Source organism: Malania oleifera, chromosome 3 (genome assembly GCF_029873635.1).
Source record: "Malania oleifera isolate guangnan ecotype guangnan chromosome 3, ASM2987363v1, whole genome shotgun sequence".
Taxonomy (NCBI): Eukaryota; Viridiplantae; Streptophyta; class Magnoliopsida; order Santalales; family Ximeniaceae; genus Malania; species Malania oleifera.
This window is the reverse complement of record NC_080419.1, coordinates 105,804,758-105,813,760: the sequence shown is the minus strand read 5'-3', so window position 1 is coordinate 105,813,760 and position 9,003 is coordinate 105,804,758. Positions and strand designations below refer to the sequence as shown.

Here is a 9,003-nt window from a genome sequence, read left to right as displayed (position 1 = left end):
ATATTAGTAGAAATTTTTTAAATTAAATGGTCCCACATACTAAATAATAAATCATTACAAATGGCAGTTTTTACAGTTATAACTAGCCCTAGATTGAACTCCTCCAACAATTGTCTGATTCTCCTGCATATTTCCGAAAATTCATTTCATTACTTTTTCATGGAAGTTCCATTTTCTTTTCACGTAAATTCCAAACATCAATGCAAATAAAAATCTACTAGAATGAAATGGTAAATTTATTTCTGTATGTTTCACATACAGTTGTTTTATTCAAATCCAATCTTTAATTGATCCCCTTCCAACTTCCAACATACGAAAGCATTAAAATAGCATCAAAATAATGCCTAAGAGAACTAAAGATGGCAGATGAATGCTTGTCAAGGCAAAAATGAACCTCCTATCATATTATATTCTTTTTACTTCTACATATTTTTGCAACATAGCGGCATTCCCCATCAGATTAAAGGCAAAGCAAACCCCACAAACTTACTAAGGCAGCTCCCATCAAGTGTGCCAGTAGCCATAAGTTTGCAAATGGACCACCATGCATATTAACAGAAAGAGTCTTATGAAACTTTTTGTTCCCACATAAAATGAAGAATACGACAATGTATTAATAATATTCTTAAATAAGGAATAAGATATTATTTCTACTGACAATTAGTTCCATTGGAGGATACCAATTTATGTCAATGACTTAGAGCAAGGGTGCTTAATGGTAAACAAATAGTATGGCTCACCAGAGGCACAGAGAGCAAGATATGTAACACAGGGAATCACCTGACCAGTTCATCTATAATCGAACCTTCTGAATCACCCTGAGCTTAGCACTCCTACACCGACGGTTCAATCTCTCTTCCTCTTCAGATGGCGTTATTGGTCTCTTTGTTAGAATAATTCCGTTCCAGCCTAGTATCATTTGTTTAATCCATGTTTCCTTTTCCTCATCACTACTTCCATTCTTCATCATATCTCTTCTAGACGTCTCCTCAGCCCCCTCTTGTTCATCTCTGCGGCCACTATTGATGATATTGAGAAATGTCTGCTTCACTATCCTGTCCTCCAAACTATGGAAAGAGATGACAGCAAGTCTACCCCCAGGTGCAAGGCAATCAAAACAAGCATAAAGGGAATCTTCCAGTGTTCGCAGTTCATCATTAACAGCTATCCTCAGGGCTTGAAACACCCGTGTTGCTGTCTTTATCCAACCTTGTCTCCCCCCTGCTGCTGTTAATCATATGCCACTAATCAACCACGAATGTACTACAAATCAACTTTGTAGTCATAGCACTTACATACATTGGCAATTATACATGAGTATCAAAATCCTCCTATGCACATTCAGGACCAGGGGGTATGTTATCACACAAGCATGGAGCACAATTCGTTTGAGGATGGCCACAAAAGTATGAATCAGCAGGCATTCAAGGAAAAAACAAGAAAAAGCCACAATAGAAGAACTGAGAGGAAACTACCTCTTGGCCTGGGAGTTGTACTCCGAATGAGCTCCACTAGTTCACCAGTAGAATGCAATCCACCACCTAAACGCGCTTTAATAATCTTATTCCGGAGAGCATGCCAGTTGCTTTCTTCCCCATATTCCCGGAGTATTCGCTCCACTTCTGTATCTGGCCAAGAATTCAATATGTCTTCTGCTTTCAAAGTTGCCTGTCATATGCCTGTACAAATCAGTTGAATGAGATAGAAATTAACAAAAACTCTACACATGGGAACCACAAATGACAATTAGTTACAAAAGTTATAGCCTTGTAAAACAATGGCATTAAAAGAAAATGTCCAGGAGAATTTCAGTGGTTAACTCAACAATCAGCTATAACTTTTACTGTAGCAGCAGATTAATAGTTTTATCGTAACTCAACAATCAGCTATAACTTTTACTGTAGCAGCACATCTATAGTTTTATTGTAACTCAACAACCAGCTACAACTTTTACTATACCAACAGATTTATAGTTTTATCGTTTCCTGAGGACATCTTGTCCCCTTCTTTTGTACATTGTCTGCGTCCTTCATAAAATTTTTTTCCTATCCAGGAAAAAGAAAACTTTTACCATAGCAGCAAATGCTTGGTCCTACAAGTGTATCAGAACCAAGGTCATGTTTTTTACTTGTAGGACCGGTGCGCAGTTGCTAGAAGCAGAAATTGTTGATCAATTTGTGGCAGATGACAGGGGTATTGTATAAAGGATTTGGTCCTATCATCACTTTTCTTTACACCAACCAAGGGTAATAGTACTATTCATTTCTTCAACCCTTTCCATTATTATAAGATATTCCTCTACCCAAAATACTAGTGCATGTTTTATGCGCACATTATTTGCTCTATCAATTAATAACATATTTGTAAAAAGCACAATTTAATTTTTCAATCCAATGCCTGAAATCAATTGATTCTGTAGCCGGAAGTCACAAATTTTGGTCTTCATGTGCATTGTAATTTTCCAATGCAACACTGTTGAACTAACATAGTTGTCATTTTGCTCAAACAAGCAAGTGGTGATTAATTAATAATATACACTTCAAAGAGTTCATGACAGCTCATACCTGAGGATCCATCCGCATATCAAGGGGACCATTACAAAGCACACTAAACCCTCTCGCAGCATTGTCCACCTGTAAAGAGGGACGATGAAACTCAAGGAAAGTGAAACATTATGATAAAAAAAAAAAACAATTGATGAATAATTGAATTATTACAACTACTGGAAGAAAAAATCACATAAATTGAGAATTAAATTCTACTGCTAGACAAGCAAGGACACCCTGCATTAGAAGAACTAAAAGCTTGGGATATATTTCATATATGCTGCGAGCCAAGAGCTTAGGAATTGACATATATTAAAGCATTTTTATTCAAGAAGCAACAAAGTTAGTTAAAGCACACAAACCTGCATGGATGACATCCCCAAGTCCATTAGGATCCCATCAACTCCAGAAGTTAAACGTTGGTCATTGACCTCAGCAATCACAGTCTTGATGTTTCTGAAGTTCTTCAAAAGGATATGTGCTTTCAGGTGGGAAATTGGGCGAGAAGAATCGCAGTGCAAAAAAGAATTGATCCGAGCCCGTGCCTTTTCATGTGCTAAAGGATCAACATCCAATCCAATGTATAGTTGCAATTCAGGATGCGCCTGAATTATCTGTTTTCCACTTATTCAGTGCAATAATACTAAAAAAGAAATAGGGGCACTTATGCCGCAAGAAATACTCAAAATGGAATTTAAATATATTAGCAGATTCTCCAGAGAAGATTAATAACAGCACAAAGGGAGATGATGCTGTTGGTTCTGTTAAGAGGACTAATCAAGCAGTGAATACTGAATACAATAAAAACAAAATTTTTCAAATGAATGGTAGCATTTATGTGGCATAGAACAACAGAGAGGAATAAAAGGCAAAGAAATAAAACAAAACAAACAACTCAAACCCATTTTTTTCTTTTAGCAATAACCGAACCCAATTCCAGATTAACCCAGATCGCACTGCCATGCAAGCTGCCAATGGGATGCGTCATCAACCATATCCTCAATCCTAGCACATCATCAACCTGGTTCAAACAGCAAATTGACCCTGATCTGCACCCCGACACAGCCAACATGAGATCCAGGTTGTAATTTCTTTTCTTTTTCCTTCATACTGCTTTGCTTTCCAACCTTGACCCCCCCCCCCCCCAAAAAAAAAATAATTTTTTCCCCTTCCATATAAATTCCCCCCCCCCCCCCCCCAAACCTATCTCCCCTTTTGCTCCATGGTAGCTTTTTCTAGTTTGAGCCCATTGCTGGGAAAACAGCTACAGTGAAAAATCCAGCAAGACAATTACTAACAGGGAGTTGTCTGAAACAGCTGAACTGTCATTCAACAGGGTGCAGAAAATTGAGAATGATTTGAAGAATAAAACTAATTCTTTGAGTAGGCTAATTGAAGTTGGCAAGTTACAAATTGAATATCGTATTAAACAGATAAGTGGTAAAAGCATTGTGGTTCCCCAAACAATTAAGCTACATAAAGGCCATTATAATCATTTAAATAGGGGAATAAAATTGAAATTTTCAGATATTAATGGAGATAAATCTCCTGATGAATTACATGATTGGGAAACTCCTTGAAGAATAATTTTCGGTGGTGTGATATGAATGAAACTCAAAAGTTTTATTGGAACAAATCCAAATTGAAGGAAATTATGTGAAATTTGGTGGTTTTTACTACAGGCGATCTTTAGGAGAAGAAATATGGAGAGATTAAGATTTGAGATGAGATGAATGAGCCATGCAGGAGTCTGTACTCTTAAACAGTCAGTAGCATTATGTCCATATAAGCTCTTCCATTTGATGCTAGAAGACATGACAGTAGCTGCTTAAAGAGTAGATTTTATCATTTGGCTACTCTTGCAGGCATTGAATGAACATAAGATACCATAATTGCTCAAAGGTTTAGCATTGAATCAAGATTGCTACTTGTTATCTGTCTACAATTGGTGATGCAGTTCAAGTCGCCACTGAGATAAAGGAGGATGTGCTACGTAATCCTCCTAAAATCACATCAAGCCTTCAGTTTAAGAAGATTATTACTGTCATGCAAGAAAAGCCAGTCAAAAATGCTCCAGGTCAGCTTCTAAAATCCAGCCAACAGTTGAGTTTTTAAGTGCCAAGGTTTTGAGCATCAAGATGTACAGTGTCCTTATCAGTTCAGGACAATGGCAGAAAAAGAACATAATGAAGAAGCATAGGTGATTGATGCTGAGACAAAATTCCCAAGTGACTTAGATGAAGATGAGTATGTGAGAGACAAATTCTCACAAGGTTGAAGGAAACAATATTGGAGGAGAACCAACATCTTTCAAGCTCAAGTAATTTTTACTTTACACATTAATTATTGATCCAGCCATCTAGGCAGTTGTACAAATATAGTTTTTCAAGAAAATGTGAAGAAGTTGAATTTGAAGGTTAAGCCACATTTTAACCCATACAAGATTGCTTTGGTGAACAAGATCAACTTGAAAGTCCATGATTTTTGTTTGCTAGCCTTCAAGGTTGATAAGATTGTGGAGACAACTTAGTGTGAGACCTTTCCCCTCGAGATATGTAACGTTTTTAAGGATGTCACGAGTTGTTAAATACAAGGCTAAGTGTTAGGGCTTGACAGTGTGACCTTGGTTAAATGGGGAGGAGAGATGTCCTCACTTGTCCTCGCTAGGGAATTTTATAATGGATGTTGAATTACTTGGATGATGGCTTGTGTGGTTGTCTTGTTGATTGAGTATAACAACTAGTTCCACATATCACTATGAAGGTCGCTTGTCTTTATGAATTCATTATTGTTAGAACTGATATTTCATGTCTATGAATGACTTCCAAAAATCTGTCGAGTGTTCATGAGAGCCTGATTGAACGTGTAGTTATTGGTTGACTCTGTCGAGGGAGAGCCTTGACGAGTGCTGCGTGGCCCGTTAATTGAGTTTAAATTGGGGGTCCATGACAGTTGGTATCAGAGCACGGTGTGCGTGAACCCGGTGTGCATGAACACTAGTAGAATGAGAATTTAAAATTTTGTAAAATTGAACAATGTGGAGGCATGTAAGGCAAGGGATGACTCAAGAGAAAAGCGCGCCAATAGAGTTTGAGGCCGCCAAAAATAAAATTGATTTTGAAAATAGAATTGTGGAACTTGAGTAAGTCACTCCATGTATAAGAATCCCTGGGGTGGAGTAGTTGAAAGCCTCGAGAATAGGTTGAAATACATTGAGGGCATGATCCCATCTCCCATCTCATGAAGGAGATATACAAACAGAGCTTGCATTATTCGAAAGGAGGATTGAGCAATCGGAAACTCATCGAGGGCATGATGCCATACATAATCCCAAGGGGTAGTGCCAATAGAGCTTGAGGCCTCCCTACGGGAAGTAGACCAATAGAGCTTGAGATCTGCCAGAAAGTATTGAGTTGTTGCCTTGAGTAGGCTGAAACACATCGAGGGCGTGATGCCATCCATCATCCCAAAGGGGTAGTGCCAATAGAGCTTGAGGTCTCCCTACGGGATGCAGACCAATAAAGCTCGAGGTTTGCCAGAGAATATTGAGTTATTGAAAGCCTTGAGCAGGCTGAAACACATAGAGAGCGTGATGCCAACCAGAATCCCAAAGGGTAGTGTCAATAGAGCTTGAGGCCTCCCTACGAGAAACAGACCAATAGAGCTTGAGGACTGTCCAAGAATATTGAGGAATCAGAAGCCTTAAATAGGCTAAAACACATCGTGGGCATGATGCCTTCCATAATCCTATGGGATAGTACCAATAGAGCTTGAGGCCTTCCTACGAGAGTTATGGAGATCATTGCTTATGTTTATGCCTGCAGAGATTGGAAAAGAATCCATGACAAATTCTTGGGTAAGTGGCCAGAGGACTTCCAGTAAGACTACAGAGAGAAGGTAATGGTTCACACCAAGCACCTAGGAAAGTAGGCAAGGTGTCACGCCAAGTGAGAAAATGTAAGGCAAGGTGAACGCTACACACTCTGGTCAGTCAACATGGCAGAGAAAGAGCAATGGTTTACGCCAAGCGCCCAGGAAAGTAGGCAGGGTGTCACACTAAGCGCTAAAGGGTTGGCAGGGTGAACAATGCATGCTTTAGTTAGTATGGCAGAGAAATGATAATTGTTCACGCCAAGTACCTACGAAAGTAGGCAAGGTGACACGCCAAAGCGCAAAAAGCGTAGGCAGGGTGAACGTTGCACACTCTAACCAAGTTAATATAGAGAACTGGAAGCCTCTGTCGACTAGAACGATGGTACGATGAGAGATTCAATTTATTTCAATGCCAAAAAGACAACCAACTGGAGTGGATGAGTCGTATACCTTTTCGGTTCTTTACTTGTCAATTGTCGTAGTTATCTCACACAATCGATGAGTCATATCCTTTTCAGTCATTTACCAGCCAGTTGGCGTAGTTACCTCGCATAGTGGATGAGTTGAATACCTTTTTTAGTTATTTACCAATTAGTTGTTGTAGTTACTTCGCACAATGGATGAGTCGTATCCCATTTCAGTTCTTTACAAGTCAGTGGTTGTATTTCTCTCATACCGTGGATGAGTCATATAGAGCAGAGACTAAATATGTAGAGTATAACCTGGTAGACATATAGTGAATGAAGACGGTCATCAACAACAAGAGTGGGAAGTCTTCTTACAAATACATCGACGAGGTCATCAATAGAGTGAGTGGGGGAGAAATAGAGAATGTTAGGGCTTGACAGTGTACCTCAATTAAATGGGGAGGAGAGATGTCCACACTTGTTCTCACCACGGATTTTTATATTAGATGTTGAATTACTTAGATGATGGCTTGTGTGGTTGTCTTGTTGATTGAATATAACAACTAGTTCCACGTATCATTGAGTATGAAAGTCGCTTGTCTTCATGAATTCATTATTGTTAGATATGATATTTCATGTCTGAATGGCTTCAGAAAATCTCTCGAGTGTTTATGATAGCCAAATTGAACGTGTAGTTATTGGCTGACTCTGTCGAGAGAGAGCCTTGACGAGTGCCGCGCGGTCTGTTAATTGAGTTTAAATTATTGGGGGTCCGTGACACTAAGCATTATGCATATGAAAATTCCTATAACTTCTCCATTGAATAGAAGAGATACAAGTTGAAGCCTTCTCAAGATCTTCTACTAATTAAGCCGAAAAGCACTAGTGGTTTCTTTCTTATAAAGTAAGATGGTTCCTCATAAGGTTGTAGACTCCTTGGTGTTTCACCAATTCAACATAGCCAAGTTGTCTCAGGCAGGAGGGAATTGATGTAGGGTGGAAAATTGGCAATTAGATGTATGGAATCAGCCCTATTTGGGGTTCAATTCAACACAATAGGGCCAAGGGTTGTTGATTTCTAAATCCAAATGTGTTAGATTTAATTAATTAATTAGGTTTAAAAATAGGCATGCATTAGGGGTTTGTTTATAATTATCTTGTTTTTAGTCTTTTCCATAAATTAGAACGTTGTTGTACTGTACAAACAGGTTGGTCATTCTGAAAGAATGTAGTAACTGCGTCTTCCCCACATCTCTCTCCCTCGCGATCTTCTTCCAACCCTCTCCTATAATCTTCTCCTTCTCCTCCTCCTCCTCTTCTTCTTCTCCTTCTTCTTCACTATGTCTCTTCTTGCTTCCATCTAGCCTATATTGCAACAAGCTACATTGCAAGCTACGCGCACATATTCAATTCTTCAAAAATGACGAATCACCGGCAGACAGAAGAAAATGGAGAAACTCGGGGGAAGGGAAGGACAAGGGGAAAGTGAATGCCGACAAATTGCTTAAAATGTATTTTTAATTCCTTCGGCAAAACAAAATTAAATTTCATTCCGCAATCCAAAACAGAGAGACCGTACAATAAATGCATATGACGAAAGAAAAAGTAGGAAAGCGAAGGAATTACTGACGGCGGAAGAATGGCCGGCAGAGCCGAGAGTGCAGTCGACGAAGGAGCGCAGAGGTGTGGCGGAGGAAGCGAAGACCTCCAGGACTTCACCCAGCATGACCGGAATATGGCTGCCGCCGTCTCCGTAGCGCTCAACTTGCTCTCTGTCCAACTCCCTATCGGACCGAGTCCTCCTCTTCGCCGCCGCCAGTTTCGAGTCCGCCGCAGCACCGCCGACCCCGACATTGAGCTTTTGCTGCTGCTGCTTCTTCTTCTTATTATTCTTAGGGCTCGTCGTAGCAGTGGCGTAGGTAATTGTTGAAGAGGAGGAAGCGGGGAGGCGTCGGCGGATGGGATTCCAAAAAGAACCTGAGTGGAAGAGCCTTGCCATGGATGTTGCTGCGGCCATCTTCAACATCCCATTAACGACATCGCGAGGCAACAGCAGGAGCAGGCGCCAAGGGAAAGGCGGGGCGGCACCAATGCCTTGTTATCCCCAAACAAAACCTAGGATGTCATAGGCATATTTACATTTTTTTTTTATTTTAAATTTATTCTTTATAGAGAGA

General features: G+C 39.8%; 1 protein-coding gene across 2 annotated transcripts; it reads right to left on the bottom strand.

Annotated features, from left to right (window-relative positions):
• Nucleotides 1-551: 551 nt before the first annotated feature.
• Nucleotides 552-8,965, bottom strand: LOC131151591 (uncharacterized). Of its 2 annotated transcripts, none has more exons than XM_058102841.1 (5): nt 8,457-8,965; nt 2,909-3,160; nt 2,565-2,633; nt 1,476-1,668; nt 552-1,227 (listed from the first exon to the last, which is right to left on the bottom strand). In XM_058102841.1, exons 1-5 carry the CDS (start codon nt 8,850-8,852, stop codon nt 794-796), a joined length of 1,344 nt encoding a protein of 447 aa, XP_057958824.1. In that variant the 5' UTR covers nt 8,853-8,965; the 3' UTR covers nt 552-793. The 2 variants fall into 2 exon arrangements, with proteins under 2 accessions (XP_057958824.1, XP_057958825.1); XM_058102842.1 differs by having other exon boundaries at nt 552-1,224.
• Between the last annotated feature and the right edge of the window lie 38 nt (nt 8,966-9,003).

Excerpts from the sequence above, each read along its gene's own strand:
- LOC131151591 (XM_058102841.1), bottom strand. The coding sequence starts at position 8,852 with ATGTTGAAGATGGCCGCAGCAACATCCATGGCAAGGCTCTTCCACTCA. Across the intron at positions 1,669-2,564 it reads ATATGCGGATGGATCCTCAG|GCAACTTTGAAAGCAGAAGA; the intron begins GTATGAGCTGTC and ends GGCATATGACAG. Across the intron at positions 1,228-1,475 it reads TACAACTCCCAGGCCAAGAG|CAGCAGGGGGGAGACAAGGT; the intron begins GTAGTTTCCTCT and ends TATGATTAACAG.